Source organism: Lucilia cuprina, chromosome 4 (genome assembly GCF_022045245.1).
Source record: "Lucilia cuprina isolate Lc7/37 chromosome 4, ASM2204524v1, whole genome shotgun sequence".
Lineage (NCBI taxonomy): Eukaryota > Metazoa > Arthropoda > Insecta > Diptera > Calliphoridae > Lucilia > Lucilia cuprina.
Genome location: NC_060952.1, coordinates 40,929,339 through 40,948,332, shown reverse-complemented (window position 1 = coordinate 40,948,332; position 18,994 = coordinate 40,929,339). Strand labels below are relative to the sequence as shown.

Here is an 18,994-nt window from a genome sequence, read left to right as displayed (position 1 = left end):
TATTTTTATTTCATAAAAATAATTTTCAACAATACATCCTTTAGCTTTGTTTTTATTCTTATAAATTTAAAAAAAATGTAGTCTGTCGAGAGTGGCTCAATTTTAATTCGTCGCTCGCTCTTTTTGTGTGATTTGTCGACAGCGGTTCCAATTGTAGTTAAGCTGTTAAATAAAAATGAAGTTTGTCAAAAGTATAGTGACTCTTAAACTGTATAAAGTCAAAGGGGTTTGAGAAGTATTGGCTTTTTAATTTAAAATAAGTGCACTTAAAACTCAAATGATTTAAGAAAACTAAAGATCTAAAAACAGAAAAAAACATAAAAATGTTCTATTAAAGCTAATGAAAATATTTTTGTCAGTAAATACTTAAACATATTTATTACAATCTAGTTTTGTAATAAAGTTTTTTTAATATTTACCCTTGTTCTTTAAAAAGGAGCATCACTTAATTAAGTATATAAACCAACATAAAATACACCTATAGGTGTATACATATGTATATGTGTTCATTGAAACGGAATACTGAATACCAAATTAGACTAAGGGCTAAAATTTTGATTCGAATTTAAGAATAAGAATTCGTCATATACATACAAATGTATGTTAATTTTTTTAATATTTCAACGGAAAACTATAAAGTTAACCTTAAGTATTTTGAACAGATCTGGTATCTCAGATTCAAACAGCTGTGAAGTGAAAACACCAACAATTACAAAACAACCCATTCAGAGAATGTATTTTTTTGCATAACCATACTTAATTTTACATTTTCTTTAACAAATTCTGTAGAAAAACTAAATAATTAAAAATGTCTAAGGCGGCTGGTAAATTAAAAACCATGAAGAAAACCATGGAAAAAATAACACACACAACAAAGCTTAAAACAAACATACCGGCTGGCATGGCTGCTGCCGGTCCTCCGCTAGGTCCCATGTTGGGTCAGGTACGGTATATTGAAATTAACAACATTAACTAACTAACTTTTAAAACATTCTAGCGTGCCATTAATATTGCAGCTTTTTGTAAGGATTTTAATACAAGGACTGCTGAAATAAAAGAGGGCATACCTTTACCTTGTCGCATAAGTGTTAATAGCGATCGCAGTTACAATTTAACCATACACTCACCGCCAGCAACATTTCTGCTTAAGCAAGCTGCCGGCATACAAAGAGGCGCTATGAGTCCAGGAAAGGAAATTGCGGGCAAAATTACTCTAAAACATTTATATGAAATTGCCGCCATTAAAATACAAGATCCTCCAAATGCTTTGCTTACAATGCAAGTAGGTATTTTACATGTCTCCCAATGAAATAGTAAATAACTGGTTCGTCTTTTAGCAAATGTGTGAAATGTTAGTGGGTATTGCACGTACATGTGGCATACAGATTGTACGCGAATTAAATGCTGAGGATTATGCAGCATTTTTGGAGGAAAGACGTGTGGTGGTTGAAGCCCAAAGGCGTGAATTACAAGAAAAACGTGAAGCGAAAATGTTACGTACTGGTTAAGTTTGAAATTTGTTTTTATTATCCTAAGTTTATGTTAAAAAATACAAAATTTATTAAAAAACAAAAGTAAAGATAACTTAATCAAAACCAATACGTTTGCGATCCTTGGCCACATTCTTTTTACGTCGTTTTTCCAAGTGTTTATTTAGTTTGCCCTTCTGTTTTAATTCCTCAAACTGAGACACCAATTCCTTGGCTCTCCTTTCCTCTGAAAATTATAAAAATTAATTAGTTAATTTATGCTCTATGCGAACTTAAGGGGACTTACTTTTGGTCATATAATGAGGTTGTTTGCCTTCCGCAATGGCTTTTTGTATTTCATTTTGTTCCTCCTTAAGCAATTGTTGTTTCTTGTGCCATTTTTTATCTTCCACATTTTTGTTAATTAATCTTTGCATGGTTTTCTTAATATCTTCTTTCTCTTCGTTGTCCTCTATCCGCTTCAATTGGCGCTTTAAATGATGTACCTCTTTCTCTCTTATTTCACTTACAAATTGATAGTTTTCTTTAAATTTTTTTACATCATATTCTCCAGCGCGTTCATCAAATCTAGGATCTCGTATGCTGTCCTCTTTTTTACGTTTAGTGCGCTTTTCAACTCCCAAGAAGGGTACCTGGCGTTTGGCACTTTGTTCCCTTGGACGATTTTTATTTAAACGTTTAAAGTCTTTGTTAGTTTTGTTCCCTTTAGGTTTGGTTGCGGTTTCTACACCTAAGACTGCTTCTTTATACACTTTTGCTCCAAGTTCTTCCTTGAGTTTCATGATTTCTTCAAAGGTCATGGATTTTAAATCTTCACGAATTGCACTCTAGAATGTTTTTCATTAGTTTAAAGTATACAGCTAATATGAATTAAAACTTACTCTTTGTTCATCTGGAATCTGTTCCTCTTCTTCTTCTTCAGAGGAGGAATTGTGGGATTCGTCGGAGGAACTCATTTTTGGAGTAGTGTAATATTCACGTGTTTTGTTTATTTACTTTTTTGTTTATCAAAAACATATGTATGAAATTTTCAACATCAGTTGCTTTCAAACTGTGTTAAAATGTACATTTTTTTGTAGTATTGTCAAACGATTAAATCATAATACTTCACAACACTAGACTATTATTTACGTTTTATCACAATATAAACAAGCTTGATAAACATAAAATATTTGTAGAAAAATGGTGAAAATTTGTTTAAATAAAACTAATAATATTGAAATTAAAGCTGAAAATGCTGCAGAAATTTATAAATACGTTGCAGAAACAATGGTAATTTTGTATAAATTAAAAAAAAAACGAAAATTATAAGAAAGTGTTTTTATAGAAATGGACCCCCAATGATTTTTATTTGGAGCAGAATGGAAAACGTTTAAATGATGAATTGCTCGGGGAATTTCCTGTATATGTGCGTCTCTGTGTTTTGGGAGGCAAAGGAGGTTTTGGATCCATGCTAAGAGCTATAGGTGCGCAAATAGAAAAAACCACTAACCGTGAAGCTTGCAGAGATCTTAGTGGCCGACGTTTGAGAGATATTAATGAAGAAAAGCGTTTGAAGGCCTGGTTGGAAAAACAAGGAGAACGTGAACGCGAAGCTGAAGAAAGAAAGAAACGTAAAATTGAAAAACTCTTGGCTGTGCCTAAACACGAATTCAAAGATGAAGAGTACGAAGAGGCCAGATCGAAACTTACTGAGAAAGTGTGTGATGCAGTTGAAGAAGGCTTCAAAAAAGCTATTACCACAGACTTAAAGCGTAAAAATAAAGCATCTACATCACAAAAAGCTGTACCCGCCAAAAAGAAAAAACCTGCTTTATGGTTAGATGACGATGTTTCTTCAGGTGATGATAGTGAATCAAGTGATGACGACTCGGACTCTTCGAAAAGCTCAAAAAATAAAGAAATTGAAAAGGATTCCGAAGATTCTAACTCTAATCAAACTAAATTACAAGATAGTGACAAAGATTCCAATTTAGATTCTGGCTGCGACTCTATTTCTAGTAAACAACAGTTGTAATGTATTGTAATTTATTATTATATCTATTACTATATGTTTACAATTAACAAATAAAATATACAAATAATTTACGCACTAGAATATATTTAATTTATTGATTATTGGCAAATTGTGAGGACACCCAAGCTAAACCCCATTTCAAATTTGTTAGCATGAATTTTAAGGCTTTGGTCCATTGCTCCTCAGAATTGAATTGAATTCTAAAATAAAATAAAGTTAAGTAGAAATTTCGTTTCTAAAAACTATTTTAAAACTTACTTAATTGAATAAGAGTTTCCAGTAGAGGGATCTATTATCTTACCCTTTTCCATTTTATAGGGTAGCAAAAATTCTGGATCACGTTTTTCTACTTCTTGCTGAAATTGAGTTAAACAATCTAAAAATGCCACCATGGCAGCATCAAATTTGGTATCCCAAAAGAATTTAAAACCTCCTGTACCATATAAGGGCAATTCACGATTTTCACCCAATACTTCCACATATGAATGATTACCAAAGGGCACAATTTTGTATCTCTCAAAGGAAAGACCTATTTTACGAGCCAAGGCGCATAGTAAAAGCACCGTTTGGCCCCAGGCGGCATTGATTTCCGACCAGTCTACTGATACAGAAGGCAAACGACCTAAGCGAAAATTATTAATAGTACCAAAGTGACCAGCATGCCAGATGTGGAATGTAATATTGAATATATTGGCGTCTTTAAGTTTTTCAAGTTGTTGTTCTGCATACGCTATCTGACACTCTAGACTACGTTTGTCATCTTCCGTTAACATTAGTTCCCTGCGATGTTTGGTGTATTCACGCCAGTAACTAGCTTCCTGCTCCTGAAGTTTTTGCTTTTCCACTTCTTCATTTTCTATGGCTTTGTTCAAGGACTGTTCCTCTTCTTTTAATTTACTTAATTCGCCAAGTAGATTTTGTTCATTTTCCTTCAGTTCCGCCAATTCTTTTTCTAATTCTGACACATTGGGACACTCCTGTTGTTGCTCTAATTGTTTCAAGTAATTCTTATAATCACTCCATTCCTCTTCGGCAATTTTCAATTCACGATCCATTATTTCCAGCATAGAATCTGCACATTCCTCACACAAGGGATGATCGATTTCCGAATTCGACGATAGACAATCAAAAAGTTCGGCCTTTAGTTTGAAATCTGCACTCCATTTCTTATTGTCGCGTCCGTCAGAGACTAACATAAAACCAGTACCATTAATAGAGTCCGTTAAACGGTAGGGCGGCACAAAATGGTCAAATCCACTAGTATCTTGGGTATCGATGGTATTGACATTGCTGGCATATATGGGCACTATTTTGTTGTAACAAAAGAATAATTTTCCATTGCATTAAAAATTAATGAATCATTGATTTTTTCATTTGTTTGAGTCTTACGAGATAATTCTGCCATGGCATGAACACTGATGTGATCAAGATTTTCATCTAACACTATGGGCTGTAAGCATCTTTGACAGGCAAAGGATACGGGTACCTTTTCCACTTCTGCTTCAGTCATATTGGTTTGTTTTATTAACGGGTTTAAGTCGAGAAATTTATTTACAACAAAAGTATGTATTTTTTATTGTTTGATATTTTTTCTTATTTCTTCTTTGTTATTTTCTTTACTACACAGCTGATAAGTAAAAACAAACGGTAAATTAGTGATGAAAAGTTATCCGAGTAATTGTTTGATTTTCTTTAATAACTTTTGTAAAGTTGTTAGACAATTGTAAAAGTTTTAATTATCAGACAATTACAACTAAACCGATTACAACTAAAACAATTGCTACAAGTCCAATCAAGGGCTTGCAAAGCGTAATAATAAATAGAAGTAAAAAATCACAAATAAATAATGTACCGAACCGGAAAAGCTGTTGCTGAATCATTTGTACATATACAAAACATATTCGTAGAATTTTGTCCCGATATCATTATTAATTCCTAAGCTAATTACTATTAAGTGATTTTCAGAAGTCAGCTTTATATATATGGGAGCAAAATTCAATATTCAGACATTATGGAGATAAAGATTCGGATTTCGCAGATATTAAAGTATACCGATCGATTCAGAATCATTTTTTGAGTCGATTAAGACATGTGCGTCCGTTCGTCTGTCCGGCTGGCTGTCTGGCTTTCCATGTAAACCTTGTGCGCAAGGTACAGGCCGCAATTTTCAAGATAATTTGATGAAATTTGGACCAAGCATGTTTTTTGGGACGAAGCCTATTGAACATGGTTGAAATCGGTCCATTATTTCACCTAGCCCCCATACAACCGTACTTCCCGATTTGAAATTTTTATGCCATAATTACTTTAAATATTCTATTATCTCTCTAAAAATTGGCACAAATAAGTTTTATATAAGTATAAATGACACTGCAGATTTTCGTAAGGATCGGCCCTTATTTGACCCTAGCCCCCATACAAACCCCCCTTCAAAAAATGTCTTAAACGTCTAAAATTGACTTGTAACCATTTGTATCGCAATGAAACTCAACGAAATTAACTGTTATTTAAAAATATATCCTTTTCCCAAATTTACCGACAATCGGCCCATATTTGACCTATATAAAGACTTATTTAGAAATTTTGCCTAATATTTGCTTAAATATTTTGGAATTATGGTAATATTCAACATAAAATATTCTTTATAAAAAATAAAAATTTTTAAAATATACTCATGGTGTAGGGTATTAAATGGTCGACCATGCCCGAATATACTTTGCTATTTGTTTTAGTATATATTTGTACAGATAGGCAGACGGACATGGCTAAATCAACTTCGCTATGAACAGATATATACAACATGTACATATGTATATAGTTTGTATATACTTTATGTACCTTATATACTTTATACTAGTGTAAAATTTAAAATCTTCAATACCACATTACTACACTTTTTGGTTCACCTATATATGATCTCTCGTTATATATATATCTACTTTTTTAACTTTTCAAATCACTGTTCCTTTTTTTTTTGTATTTACGAAAACGGTGTTCAGTGACGAAAAGCATAAATGAAAATAATATAAAATTATAAATAAAAGTAAAGAGTTATAAATTAAAACATTAAAATTACATACAAATACAATATTTAACTAAAAATAAAATAACTAACAAAATATAAGAACTTGCGACAGAAATCTCCAGAATTTTTGTGATTATTTAAAACATTGGATAATCCAAAATACATACCAGTGTACACTTAATTAAGTGTACACTGATACATACATTTTATATACACATGTACATGTAAAACACACTGACAACCTTGACTGACATCCACTAAAATGCGAATAGAAGAATAAAAACAAAATAGAAACTAAATTAGAAAAATATTTGTGATAAGAAAACAACCACCACACAGCGAAATATATATTACAAATAATGAAAGAAACACCAGCCGAGAAATTGATGCATAGAGAAAAAAGCGCTAAAGAATTATCAGCAGATGGTGAAGAAAACTAACCCAATTTTTGGACAAGCCGCAGTAAAAGAACGTTCATTCAATATTATAACCTCGAACAGAGAGGACGTGTTTTTTTCAGTTTAACAATTTGGAAATTAAAAAAGAATAGAATTAAAAGTTAATTTTTCTTAAGTGGTTAATAACAGAGAAATTTTAATTTAAATTGTTTACTAATTTTTTCTTTTTGTTGTTGCAACTAAAAAAGTACAATACGTAATCACCTCATCATTATAGAGCAAAAATAAATATATATCGTGTGTTTTTCGTTGTTGTTGCTTAACTAAACATGGTTTCTTATTTTGTACCTCGCGGTCGGTTCCTTATCAAGGCTGGTAATTTACGACAAGCCCATCAGAAACATCAACAAACCGGCCAACAACAAACCGGCAAATGGCCATTGATTAAGAATTTTCGCCAAACATTTTCCACTAAAGCAGCTGGCAATAATAATAATATCAACAATCAGACCACAGAGGCGAAAGTTGATAATCTTATAAGAAATAATTCTTTAAATAAAAACACGAGTTTTCAAGTACGCAGACATCAAGAATTACAGAAGAGACGTATTAGCATATGGTTGAAATGGACTGGTTTTCTATTGAAATGGGCTCCAATGGGTATTTGTGTATTTGGTGCTTTGGAATGGCAATTACATAAGCAGAATTGTGTACAAGAACAGCTGCCGCACACCGCCTCGGAATTTCAGACAAAGTTTTACTGTTCCTTGCCTTTGAGATTGCTTAGTAGAGCTTGGGGTTGGCTGGCCGCCTGTTATATACCGGAGAACTTTAGACCCTTTGTGTATGGCTGGTATTCTAAGTCGTTTGGTGTGAATATTGAAGAGGCATTGTATCCAGACTTTAAATACTATGAAAGTTTATCACAATTTTTCACTCGTCCATTAAGAGAAGGTGTTCGACCAATTGACTTGAAAGCCCCCATTGTATCGCCAGCCGATGGAAAAATATTACATTTTGGCACAGCCTCCAAGTCGCTTATAGAGCAAGTAAAGGGTGTAAACTATAGCATACAAGATTTTTTGGGTCCCGCTACTTGGCTGGAGAATAACAACAACAAGACCTCCGAGGAATATGCCGATGCAATCAAGCACAAACAAGATGGCTCTACTACTCTCTACCAATGTGTAATTTATTTGGCTCCTGGTGATTATCATCGTTTTCATTCTGCCGCTGAATGGCAGCCTACATTGAGAAGACATTTTACCGGCGAATTGCTGTCAGTTAATCCAAAAATTGCCACCTGGTTACCCGGTTTATTTGTACTTAACGAACGCGCCTTATATTTGGGACAATGGCAACATGGTTTCTTCAGTTATACCGCTGTTGGTGCGACCAACGTTGGTTCCATGGAAATAATTATGGATGAAAAGTTGAAAACCAATCGTTGGGTTGGCTTGAGAACTAATCGTGAATATGATGAACTTGTATTGCACGAAAAACCATTGTTGAAGAAGGGTGATCTAGTGGGTCAATTTAATATGGGCAGTACTATAGTGTTGTTGTTTGAGGCTCCCACTAATTTCCATTTTGATATTGAAGCCGGTCAAAAGGTTAAAGTGGGCCAGGCTTTAGGTCACATGGCTTAAGAATAGAAAAACAATGAAATCAATATTCTTTTTAATTCACTTTGCTTTAAACATTTTGAATGCAAATTGTTTGGAGCAGCTTTTTTGAATTTTGCTTTATCGAAAGATTTTTCTCAGAAATATGCCTTTAAAATATGGCTTTATGAATTCGAAAAATTTCGATAATGATTTGATATTTAAACTTGTTTTTTCAAAACCCACAATTTGTGTAGATTTCAAAGTGTCTACATTTACAAAAGACAAAATTTGAAATTTTATGTGAAAACTGGTTTTAATTTAACAAATTTATATATTTTAAAGAACAGTTTTAATACAAGAGTGTTTGAAATAAGTGACAGTATAAAACCCACCACGAAATCGAAATAATAACTTCTAACAATGTAAAAATTTTTGTGGTTTGTTAGTTTGAGTTCTAGTGTAAATTATTTTATACAAAGAACTTCAAATCTTGTAACAAATTTATGAAAGTTACCTTAATTACCCGCGACAATGAAAACAAATGTGACTTGTTGTCTTAATTACTTTTTTTTTGCGTAAAAAAGATTTTTTGGTAATAACCATTTCTTTATGCTTCACCTTTTAGCATTATTGCAATTAGAATACAAACCTAAAAAATATAAACAAATATGAATTTATCAATTAAAATTACAAAAAATATATATTGTCGTATGGGTAATAATAAACTTAAGCTTAGTGCCTTTTGCGATAAAAAAACACAAAAAAATTATTTAACTTATCTTTATTTAAACACAATTTCTATATACCTTTGAATATGTTTTTGTAAAACTTTATTTCTAATTTAATTTTTGGTTCGTTTTACAAAAATGGTCCATAATATTTAGTTTTATCTTATATTATCTAAAAATACTATTGTAATTTTTAAAATTTTCAAGTATTTTTTTTTATTTTTTCCTACTACTTTAATTATTTATTTAACTTAATATACATACTCTCACAGTAATTCTCAATGTAAAGTTATTAATATTTATACATATTTAAAATAAAATTACACACAAATATATGCCATATTAAAGGCCAAATAATTTATAAACTAATTTGTATTATTTTTAAGAATTCGCTGTGTATATTGTTGATAATAATTTAAAGTTTAATTGTTTCTCCAAATTAATTATGGAGAATGAAAGACTTTTTTTGTATATTTATGAATTAAAGATTGTTTATAAAATAAATTAATAATATGACGTTTTTTATTTTTGTTATTTAACTCGAATCACGAAAATTTAGTTCGAATATTTGCACTTTCAAATTTCATTTATTCATATCGGTATATATATAAAATTTGACATTGTGCTTAAATTTTTAGTGACGTTTTTTTATTAAAACGTTTGGAAAATCCTATAATTTTGAAAACTGAAAGTAATTTGCTTTTGGTCTCTTCTAGATCTCTTAAGATTGAGAGGTTTTATCGGAAAAAGGACAACTGTAGGAAACCTATTAAGCCTGATTATGCCTGAGATCAAAGTGTATCTTTTCTTAAGGTTTGTACGGCGCTGAATACAAATTTCAATATTTTTTAACCATGTCGTCTGAAAACTCAATCGATCTTAAAAATAAAATACATCTAAACTAGAAGGGATTTCCGATGGTATAATAAATATGACTTTGGACACGCTATCATCTTAAACAATAGTTGTGAATATAAATCTGACTCTCGAGTGTAAAATTTATCCATTATATTTGTCATTAATACGTTAAAACGATCTCATTCGTACTCTTCTACACAAGAGTTTGTAAGATCAAATTAGCTTTAGCGGTCTAATCTTGACTTGTTCTCCTATTTTTGTTGTTGTAACAGTTTTACTAAGGGCGATAGATTTTTCTTGAAGAAAAAATTTCGGTTGATACCGTAGGAACGAATTTTTATACCCTACACCACTTTAGTGGGGAGGGTATATTGGGTTTATGCTGATGTTTGTAACGTACAATAATATTGATCCTATACCCACCTGAGTCGATTTTACTGTGTCCGTCCGTCCATGTAAACCTTGTAATCAAACTACAGGCCGCAATTTTGAAGATATTTAAATGAAATTTGGTACATGATCTTCTATTGTCCCAGGGACGAACCTTATTGAAAATGGTTAAGATCGGTCCATTATTTCACCTAGACCCCATACAACAGTACCCCCGAATATGACTTGTAAACATTGTAATCAAACTACAAGTCGCAATTTTTGAGATAATTCAATGAAATTTGGCTCATGATCTTCTATTATACCGTAGACGAAGGCTATTGAAAATGATTAACATCGGTCGATTATTACTACTTTGACATTTTAAAAGGTCATTTACTTAAAATCTTTTTTATTCGAATTTTATTAAAATAATCATATTTTTAATCATAAATTTCAGAAACTATACACTGATTAGAGATGTAAAATAATGACATTAATCTAGTCGAAAATTGCATAAAATCGATATTCTGTCATCACCAACTTGTCAATATTTACGAATTTTATAATTTAATAAGAAATCTAATCTTTATTTCGTTTAAATATGTCACAACCACCTATTGCCGTATCTCCATTGATCAAATTTGGACGTTGGTCCATGTTAAGTCTGGGCATAATTTACGGCGTCTACAATCAAAAACGCTTATCGCAGAAGGAAGCAAAATTTCGAGAAGCTGAGGCTAAACAGAATGCAATACGTGATGCAAAATTAGCTGAAGAAAGAAAGCGTTTGGCTGAAGCCGAAATGCATGCTATCGACATACTATCGGGGAAAATTTTATAAAATGTTTAATTAGTTTATTTTTGAAATAAAATGCTTACGCGATTTATTTATTAAAAAATTAACTACTATTTAGTTTATAGCAATTGCAAAACCATATTTTTTAAAACATATATGGACATATATTTGTTGCTGGATCCTTCCATTATCTTGATAGATCCTGCTGTTTATTAAGAGTTATTGCAATAACTAAAAAGTTCCGGTTCTATGTTTTGTTTTAATTTCATTAAAATTAAAAGTTTCTGCCGAAATAGTGATAAACATATTTTATTGTAAATTGTGCAATTTATAGATGATAAGTTCCTTGAAGATTTTTTTTTAAATTCCCACTTTGTTTTTAGCTATTAGCGCGTTGCTTTCTCGTTCTCGTTCTTTTTGATAAGGATCGGATCATATTTTCTTTGTCGTTTTCGATTTATTATTAAGGGAAAGTTTAATAATATACATTATTAATCAACTATAAAAGAGAAAAGTAAGAAAAAGTGAACCCGGACTTAAATTGGACAAACCTCACGCCATGCTCAATCAAATTGCACAAAAAAATGTGTGACGTAGTGATAATGATTAAAATTTAAAGTGTGCTTCGTTCCATTCATTGTAGACTAATTTTGCCGTATTAATAGATTAATGTAATAATCAGTTACTTCAAATAATTAATTCATTAGTGTTATGATATTAAATTCCTGAGTTTTATGATATTGAATTCCCGCAAGAAAACATTTTCAAATCAAGTTAAAGAGCAACCTTCCTCTTAAATCGCAAAATCATCAAAATCAAGTAAAAGGTCCTCTCATATTTTTTAAATTGTACAGATTATCACCATACAGTAGTCTTCGTTAAAATATAAACTGTCTGAAACTCTTAATTCCAGATCCAACAGAAGATACACAGTTATTATTACAAAAATGTATTAGTTTTATAATATGTAAATAGAAACCATTTATACATTTTAATCTTTGAATTTACTGTCTAAAACTTAAAACCCCCGATGAATAGTATTAACTACCCCTGATAATAAAACTAAACAAAGGAATCCATTTAAATACTGATAAGATATGTAGAATGATCACTCATAAAAACTATAAAACTGTTATAAGTCAAAATTAGTTTTTTTTGTAAAATTAATCTTAATATTCATATCAAGTTTTGAAAAAAAATTATCTAATAGGGTAAATGTACCAATAGTCGGCAGTTTAACTTTTTTCTCTTTTTCAAACTATCCCCCTAAAAAGTTGGTAAATGTTATTACGATGATTTTTAGTTATTTCAATTATGTGTTTAGTTAAGTTTTAGATCTATTTATCTTTTTTGAAAAACAAATAACTTGTTTTTTATTAATTTGTAAATTTTGTTAAAAACTCCACATTTTCCAATAGTCGGCACCAGTGTTCCTAAGTTCGACAAAAAATGTCCCTATAGTCGGCAGTAGATTTTTTGTTTGAAAAAAGCATATTTATTTATAGAAAAAAGTGATATATACACAATTTTCCAAAGAAAATATTTAATTAAATTTTTTCTATAGAAATAACTGTAATAATATCGTTTTTTCTGTAGAAAAATATGTTATGAACATTATAATTGTAATAAGTATACATAATAACATTTTTTTCTATAGAAAAAGAGTTATACTTACATGCAATTTTCTATACAATATTATATTTTTTGTTAGAGAAAAAAGTAATTTTTATAGGGAAAAGTGTTATATGTACTGTTTTTTAAAGAAAATCTTTTATAAAAATATGCAATTTCCTATAGGAAAAAATTTAACATAAGTTTCATAGAGGATATTATAATAAGAACACTTTTCTATAGAAAAATTGTCATACTAGGAATTTTCTATAGAAAAAAAATGTTATACTCATATTTTTTTGTAAAAACACAGTTAAGAAGCAATTTTGTTAGAAAAAATTTCAATATGCAAAATTTTTAATAGAAAAAACTGTTATACACATATTTTTTGTATAGAAAATTATATTCTGTAGTAAAAAATTGTAATCTTCTGTAGAAAAAGCTATTATAGAAGTAATTTTCTATAGAAAAAAAGGGTATACACACAATTTTTCATAGAGAAAACTGATATACACATAATTTTTTGTATCAAAAATTGTTCTATAGAAAAAAATTGTATACACATAATTCTCTATAGAAACAAATGTTGTACAATCAATTTTCTATAGAGGAAATTGTAATATACATAAATTTTTATAGAGAAGTGTTATACATACATTTTTTTACAAAAATAACTGTTATACATATAATTTTTGAAGAGAAAATTGTTATATAGAAATTTTTCATAGTAATATACCCAATTTTCTATAGAGAAATAATAAATTTTAGAGTGCCGACTATAGAATACGTATGATCGAACTTAATACCCAGTAGTCGGCACCGACATTAGGAGCATTTACCCTATCTCTTGTGACAATGAACTTTGGAGTCTAAAAGTCAGTTTATCTTATATGTTTGTGGCTATACACACCATTTTATTATTACTTGTACTTGACGTACTTGGTCTTACTCGGTTATGGCTTTTTTAAAAAGTAGATCCACATTAAGCATTCTAAGCGTCAAATCATTCTACGCTTTTTTGCTTGTAACTTTCTGCATACATTGATTCTACTTTTTTCACAGACGCATAGAATTCGAGAAAGCGTAGAACGCGTGGTGTGGACCTCCAGCTTTTACGCAAATAACATGTACGCTGAACTCACTTGTTGCCCAAAGAACTCGACTATTGTACACAAGCTAAACAAAATTTACAAAAAAAAGAGAAACAAGCAACGCAACATTGTTTACGTTACAATAACTGCGATGCGTTGATACAATGACTACGATGCGTTGTTAAAATTACAACGGTGTTTGTCAAAATGAAAGCTGGGTGTTAATTAAATTTTTTACACATTCCTTGTCAAACGTTATAAGGACACTTTTCACAAAGGACTCTTTCAATTTCGACTGGTTTTTTTACTCTGTGTATAGACATTTACTGATGCGTCTTGTTTATTCATATAAGTGATGTCTTCATTTTGTTGTGAAAAGACAGATTTCAGTTTTCGCCGGATTAACAATTTGTAGGAACGCCAGGTTAGTATTCAATCCTATCGGTTGAGATCAACCTAAGGCAGTGTTTAAGGCTTGCTCGATCCTTTTACGTAAGTAATTTGGTTCCCTGCCTTTAAGAAGTATTATTTGACATCATCAGATGGGTCCTCAGAAAGCTATTAACTGACCGTTCAAAAAAGTCAACAAAATTGTTTAAAAAACTCGAAATGCTTTATAATCATATAGAAATCGGATCAGGGCACTTTTAAATAAAATCTAAAATCTTGAGTTGTGACGTTTTCCAGTTAAGACTATTTTTCACACGTCTGCGTTAACAGAAATATATTCTAAATATATTTAGATTAAACTAGTTTATTGAACTTAACAATTTCATCTTATTACTATTAAGATCTGAAGTAAGAACTAAATTTTTCTTTTTGTTGTTGTTTTTTTTTTTTGGTGGGAGTTTGTCAAACGTTATTGTTGTCCAATAAAGGGAATTTTTTTTTATTGTACATACAAATTACAATTATATTAAGTCTATCAATCATTTTAGAATTATTTTCAAAATCTTCAACATTCCGCAAAATTTTTATTAATGAATATTTCAAAACATACCTTTGTATGTATGTTTGACCAAAAAAATAACTTATCAATTAAAGCTAAATTATAAAATATCTATGTATGTGTGTATGTACTTTTGGTATGTGCTTGTATTTTGCCCAGTAATTTACCCCATTTAGAGCTGATATCTCTTCATCATTTCCTAAAAATCTTAGACGAAATGTCTATTATTATTAAGTGATAGTGATTCGTATTAAATCAGAATCCGTATGTCATTTTTAATTTATAAATAAAGCGTTAAACCATGTTGTTTATTTGTTGCTGACTGTTTTTTTTATAGGGCGATTTTGTTGGGAAGCAACAAATTGTTGATAAGAACCGGATCAATATTCCCACCAGATTGAACTTGTAAGAGATCAAAATAACAAGCGCGCCATTACAACAAATTGCAAATACTCACTTATACATATATATGTATATATTTTTTATAATTATATACATACATATACAGTGGGACCTTTTTTAATAAAAACTATGATAGCAAATATAAAACTGATGAATACAAATATGTTTTAACAATTTCAGATTTTATATTTTTTTAAGTGTATTGATTAGGATGACGGTACATGAATCGCTCATATTGACTGGTTGTCACTGTTTGTCCGAAGAAACCCTACCAACCGAACTATATCTTCATATAAGATGTTGGGGCATCGAACTTAATTATATTAAAAGTATTATTTGGTCTCCACCAGGAACAAGTTTCAGAGTTTTAACGGTCTCTACCAGTATTTATTTGAGTTTTAATGGTTTCCATCCGTATAAATTTGAGTTAAAATAGTCTCTACCAATAATAATATAACCTTACTCTGATGTAAAACGAAGAAAACGATAATGCTTTTTCTGAAAAAGTTGCAAAAGAAAATGTTGAAGTTCAGACGATTATTAGACATTTTCTGAACATTTTACTGACAACGTAGAAACAGTTATACGTAGAAGTGCATTAAATTAGTGCGGGTGAGAAGTAACAAATATTTAAATTATAAACCGTTAAATTACCGGCTTTAGTTGTTTTAAACTAATCGATCCATTTCAATAACTGGTTTTCGAATACAACATTGGCTTAAACAAATTGCTAACTCATCTCTACTTTTTAACAAATAAAACTCTTCCCAAAATACGGAAAGACATACAACTCACCTAAACCACTTTTGATTTTCAATGTCAAACTAAACATGATGATCATCGTAATAAACTTAATACGGATCCAGTTTTGGCTAAAATTAAACAGTTTACTGCGCACTATGAAACAAACTACAACTATCAAGTCGTGTTTCGCAATTTTCGCTTTGCAATTGTGCTTACTTCAAGCAGCAAGTCATGCAGAGAGTTTAAATAATAGTGAAAATAAAATAGAAATTGCATATTATGAGGAAATTAAAGATCTACCCAATCATCCGGAAAAACTATTAATTGATGTACGCACACCCGAAGAACTTGTACAGACTGGCAAAATACCAACTAGCATTAATATACCGTTGTCTGTGTTGGAACAGGAATTGTCGCTTAATGTTAAAGCTGAAGATTTTAAACAAAAATATGGTCGTGATAAACCAGCCGCTGATATGCAATTAATTTTCACCTGTAGATCCGGTCGAAGAGCTCAGCAAGCTGCAGAAATTGCTGTACAATTGGGTTATACAAATGTTAAGAACTACAAGGGTTCCTGGTTAGATTGGGCCGAACACGAAGGTTTGCCTAAGGAATAAATAAAGAGGACAAGATCGAAACAGATTTATTGCTATAAATTATGGTTTATTATTGAAAGCACTTTATGGTTTATTATTAAAAGCACTTTGAGGTTTTTTATGTACTTTTGATTAATTGATTTTTTAAAATAAATTATTGTATTCTGTTAAATTGTTAAATATGTTTTTATTTTTAATCGTTTTATAATTAAAAAAAAGATTTTTATTCAACGTTTACCGAAAATGGTCATTGTTGTCCTAATCGGTTGGTATTCATTACGTAAAAATTTCAGACTACCTCGAAAAAAAATTCAGTTATTTTTAAACTATAAGACATGTTGACAGTTCTTATATAAAAATTGCCTTAACTGGAAAGTTAAACGTTAATTGTAGATGGTGAAAATGGGGGTTAATGTCTTATTATATCCTATAAGAAAAGATGAAATTACAGAAAGCCAAATTTCAAACGATGTATCGATCTTTTATTATGCATATTTTAATTTCCCTGATACATAAGATATGCAAGTTTAATAAATTGTTAATTGTAAGCAATATGGAATGAAACACATGTTTAAATACTTATTAGTCAACTGGCTTGTTATCTTCACATGCCAATTCGTTTTACTCGCACTGTTCTCATTTTATTTTGTTTTCAGTGATGCTAATTTGTTTCATTAAGAATCAGCTAAAACCTTTTTTAACCTTTTTGAACGTCTATACTATAAATTCGTCTGAAATTTGAATTAATCAGACTTCAGAACTACATCTACTTTTTTATCTATTATTCCTATAAAAACATTAAGAGCGGGTTTTTGAGTTAGCAATCAAATGTCAATTAATAGTCAGATTAGTTAATCTAAAAATAAATTGTGATGTTAATCCCCGTTGATGTTTTTGAGCACAAAATTAAAATTCGCAATGTTGCCATACAAAATAACATAAAACGTCACTGTTTCTTATCGAAACGATTCATTAAAGTATAAAAAAAGAAGAAGAAAATTGTAAATGTTATATGAAAATTAAAGAAAACTTAAACTTAAAACAAAAAAATATATTGTAAAGTCTCCATAATTTATATTAATCAATAAATTCAACATTTTGATGTTTTTTATAAAAATTGTATTATTTTTATTTGCATCAGCTGTTCACATTTTTTGCTCAAGTTTAAGCCACCTCCAATGGACGCTTAAACTAGCAAACAAAAATAGTTAATTGAATACATACCTACTCAAAAACAACTTTGGAGAATTAAGTTTAATTTAATCCCTAATCCTTTACCCAAAAGATTGACCCTAAATAAAACAGAAACAACTCTTTATCATGCAAAACTTCTGTTAAAGATTTTTTTACCTTGAATAATTTCACAATTCTCTGATATAGACTAATATCTATAATTAGTTTCGGTTAGAAAACAGATATTTCTTTAAATAACAACTTTGTCAAAATACATTTAAAAAGCGCTCTAATTTGTAAAGATTATCATCACTTAAGTTCATCTTAAAGCCGGCACAACATTAATTTTGTTACACCGGTAATAGTTAAATATTATATAATTTTTTATTATAAAAAAACTAAATTTAACATTATTTTAGAAAAAAATTGCATTAAAATGGCTGGAAAACTTTTAATAAAACAATTTACAAAAATTGCTACTGTAAATATAATAAGATTTTATAATGGATTTACGGCAACAAAATGTCTTGCAACGGCAAATTATCCAACAATAGTTAAGTTAAGTTAAATGGTTGCAATTTACGCAAAACTTACTGCACGATTATAAACAATATACCCATTGTTTCCTATGAGGAAGTAAAAAAGTTGAAAAATCAACCTAAAATACTTTTAATTGATGTCAGAGAGCCCAATGAATTGCTAGAAACTGGCCAGATACCTACTAGTATTAATATACCTTTGGGACAAGTAGCTGAAGAATTATCAGCTAATATGGATAAAGGAGCCTTTAAAGCAAAATATGGTAGAGATAAGCCGGATAAGAATACTGAAATAATATTCCATTGTAAAATTGGTAAAAGATCACAAAATGCTGCAGAATTGGCTCGGAGTTTAGGTTATAAAAATACCAAAAACTATTTGGGTTCCTGGACAGAATGGGCTGAGAAGGAAGGTTTGTCTAAGTAAAAGTTAGGTGGAAAATTAATGACTATATTTCTGAATTAATTTTAATAAATTTTGTTATGATTTTCTTTAAAACAAAGTAATATTATTTTTAAAATTGTAAAAATTTAAAAGATAGATAGATAGATAGATAGATAGATAGATAGAGAGATAGAGAGATAGATATATAGA

General features: G+C 30.1%; 8 protein-coding genes across 8 annotated transcripts; 6 read left to right on the top strand and 2 right to left on the bottom strand.

Annotated features, from left to right (window-relative positions):
- Positions 1-700: 700 nt before the first annotated feature.
- LOC111687149 (39S ribosomal protein L11, mitochondrial) lies at positions 701-1,599 on the top strand. Its single transcript, XM_023449568.2, has 3 exons — positions 701-943; positions 998-1,282; positions 1,338-1,599. The coding sequence occupies exons 1-3, from the start codon at positions 809-811 to the stop codon at positions 1,506-1,508; spliced, it is 591 nt and encodes a 196-aa protein (XP_023305336.2). The 5' UTR covers positions 701-808; the 3' UTR covers positions 1,509-1,599.
- Positions 1,505-2,523, bottom strand: LOC111687148 (ribosomal RNA processing protein 36 homolog). Its single transcript, XM_023449567.2, has 3 exons — positions 2,372-2,523; positions 1,777-2,317; positions 1,505-1,716 (listed from the first exon to the last, which is right to left on the bottom strand). Exons 1-3 carry the CDS (start codon positions 2,444-2,446, stop codon positions 1,586-1,588), a joined length of 747 nt encoding a protein of 248 aa, XP_023305335.2. The 5' UTR covers positions 2,447-2,523; the 3' UTR covers positions 1,505-1,585.
- Positions 2,524-2,601: 78 nt separating this feature from the next.
- On the top strand, positions 2,602-3,588 carry LOC111687146 (replication stress response regulator SDE2). Its single transcript, XM_023449565.2, has 2 exons — positions 2,602-2,762; positions 2,818-3,588. Exons 1-2 carry the CDS (start codon positions 2,673-2,675, stop codon positions 3,505-3,507), a joined length of 780 nt encoding a protein of 259 aa, XP_023305333.2. The 5' UTR covers positions 2,602-2,672; the 3' UTR covers positions 3,508-3,588.
- On the bottom strand, positions 3,505-5,126 carry LOC111687145 (beclin-1-like protein). Its single transcript, XM_023449563.2, has 3 exons — positions 4,897-5,126; positions 3,766-4,813; positions 3,505-3,707 (listed from the first exon to the last, which is right to left on the bottom strand). Exons 1-3 carry the CDS (start codon positions 5,015-5,017, stop codon positions 3,599-3,601), a joined length of 1,278 nt encoding a protein of 425 aa, XP_023305331.2. The 5' UTR covers positions 5,018-5,126; the 3' UTR covers positions 3,505-3,598.
- A 1,407-nt stretch (positions 5,127-6,533) lies between these two features.
- On the top strand, positions 6,534-9,787 carry LOC111687147 (phosphatidylserine decarboxylase proenzyme, mitochondrial). The gene has a single exon (XM_023449566.2). It carries the CDS (start codon positions 7,260-7,262, stop codon positions 8,577-8,579), a length of 1,320 nt encoding a protein of 439 aa, XP_023305334.2. The 5' UTR covers positions 6,534-7,259; the 3' UTR covers positions 8,580-9,787.
- Positions 9,788-9,981: 194 nt separating this feature from the next.
- On the top strand, positions 9,982-11,398 carry LOC111687159 (ATP synthase subunit e, mitochondrial-like). Its single transcript, XM_046949686.1, has 2 exons — positions 9,982-10,078; positions 10,953-11,398. Exon 2 carries the CDS (start codon positions 11,097-11,099, stop codon positions 11,334-11,336), a length of 240 nt encoding a protein of 79 aa, XP_046805642.1. The 5' UTR covers positions 9,982-10,078; positions 10,953-11,096; the 3' UTR covers positions 11,337-11,398.
- A 4,801-nt stretch (positions 11,399-16,199) lies between these two features.
- On the top strand, positions 16,200-16,859 carry LOC111687152 (rhodanese domain-containing protein CG4456-like). The gene has a single exon (XM_023449571.2). It carries the CDS (start codon positions 16,244-16,246, stop codon positions 16,706-16,708), a length of 465 nt encoding a protein of 154 aa, XP_023305339.2. The 5' UTR covers positions 16,200-16,243; the 3' UTR covers positions 16,709-16,859.
- A 71-nt stretch (positions 16,860-16,930) lies between these two features.
- Positions 16,931-18,902, top strand: LOC111687155 (rhodanese domain-containing protein CG4456-like). Its single transcript, XM_046950604.1, has 2 exons — positions 16,931-16,952; positions 18,420-18,902. The coding sequence occupies exons 1-2, from the start codon at positions 16,931-16,933 to the stop codon at positions 18,824-18,826; spliced, it is 429 nt and encodes a 142-aa protein (XP_046806560.1). The 3' UTR covers positions 18,827-18,902.
- The last annotated feature ends 92 nt before the right edge of the window (positions 18,903-18,994 follow it).

What these genes read in the sequence shown, in the direction of transcription:
- LOC111687146 (XM_023449565.2), top strand. Translation starts at nt 2,673, where the DNA reads ATGGTGAAAATTTGTTTAAATAAAACTAATAATATTGAAATTAAAGCT. An exon ending in AATACGTTGCAGAAACAATG is followed by an intron (nt 2,763 to 2,817) that starts GTAATTTTGTAT and finishes GTGTTTTTATAG; the next exon opens with AAATGGACCCCCAATGATTT.
- LOC111687148 (XM_023449567.2), bottom strand. Translation starts at nt 2,446, where the DNA reads ATGAGTTCCTCCGACGAATCCCACAATTCCTCCTCTGAAGAAGAAGAA. An exon ending in AGATTCCAGATGAACAAAGA is followed by an intron (nt 2,318 to 2,371) that starts GTAAGTTTTAAT and finishes AAAACATTCTAG; the next exon opens with AGTGCAATTCGTGAAGATTT. An exon ending in ACCTCATTATATGACCAAAA is followed by an intron (nt 1,717 to 1,776) that starts GTAAGTCCCCTT and finishes TATAATTTTCAG; the next exon opens with AGGAAAGGAGAGCCAAGGAA.
- LOC111687147 (XM_023449566.2), top strand. Translation starts at nt 7,260, where the DNA reads ATGGTTTCTTATTTTGTACCTCGCGGTCGGTTCCTTATCAAGGCTGGT.
- LOC111687145 (XM_023449563.2), bottom strand. Translation starts at nt 5,017, where the DNA reads ATGACTGAAGCAGAAGTGGAAAAGGTACCCGTATCCTTTGCCTGTCAA. An exon ending in TGCCATGGCAGAATTATCTC is followed by an intron (nt 4,814 to 4,896) that starts GTAAGACTCAAA and finishes ACAACAAAATAG; the next exon opens with TGCCCATATATGCCAGCAAT. An exon ending in GGAAACTCTTATTCAATTAA is followed by an intron (nt 3,708 to 3,765) that starts GTAAGTTTTAAA and finishes ATTTTATTTTAG; the next exon opens with AATTCAATTCAATTCTGAGG.
- LOC111687155 (XM_046950604.1), top strand. Translation starts at nt 16,931, where the DNA reads ATGGTCATTGTTGTCCTAATCG. An exon ending in GGTCATTGTTGTCCTAATCG is followed by an intron (nt 16,953 to 18,419) that starts GTTGGTATTCAT and finishes ACAATAGTTAAG; the next exon opens with TTAAGTTAAATGGTTGCAAT.
- LOC111687159 (XM_046949686.1), top strand. Translation starts at nt 11,097, where the DNA reads ATGTCACAACCACCTATTGCCGTATCTCCATTGATCAAATTTGGACGT.
- LOC111687152 (XM_023449571.2), top strand. Translation starts at nt 16,244, where the DNA reads ATGAAACAAACTACAACTATCAAGTCGTGTTTCGCAATTTTCGCTTTG.
- LOC111687149 (XM_023449568.2), top strand. Translation starts at nt 809, where the DNA reads ATGTCTAAGGCGGCTGGTAAATTAAAAACCATGAAGAAAACCATGGAA. An exon ending in TAGGTCCCATGTTGGGTCAG is followed by an intron (nt 944 to 997) that starts GTACGGTATATT and finishes AAAACATTCTAG; the next exon opens with CGTGCCATTAATATTGCAGC. An exon ending in ATGCTTTGCTTACAATGCAA is followed by an intron (nt 1,283 to 1,337) that starts GTAGGTATTTTA and finishes TTCGTCTTTTAG; the next exon opens with CAAATGTGTGAAATGTTAGT.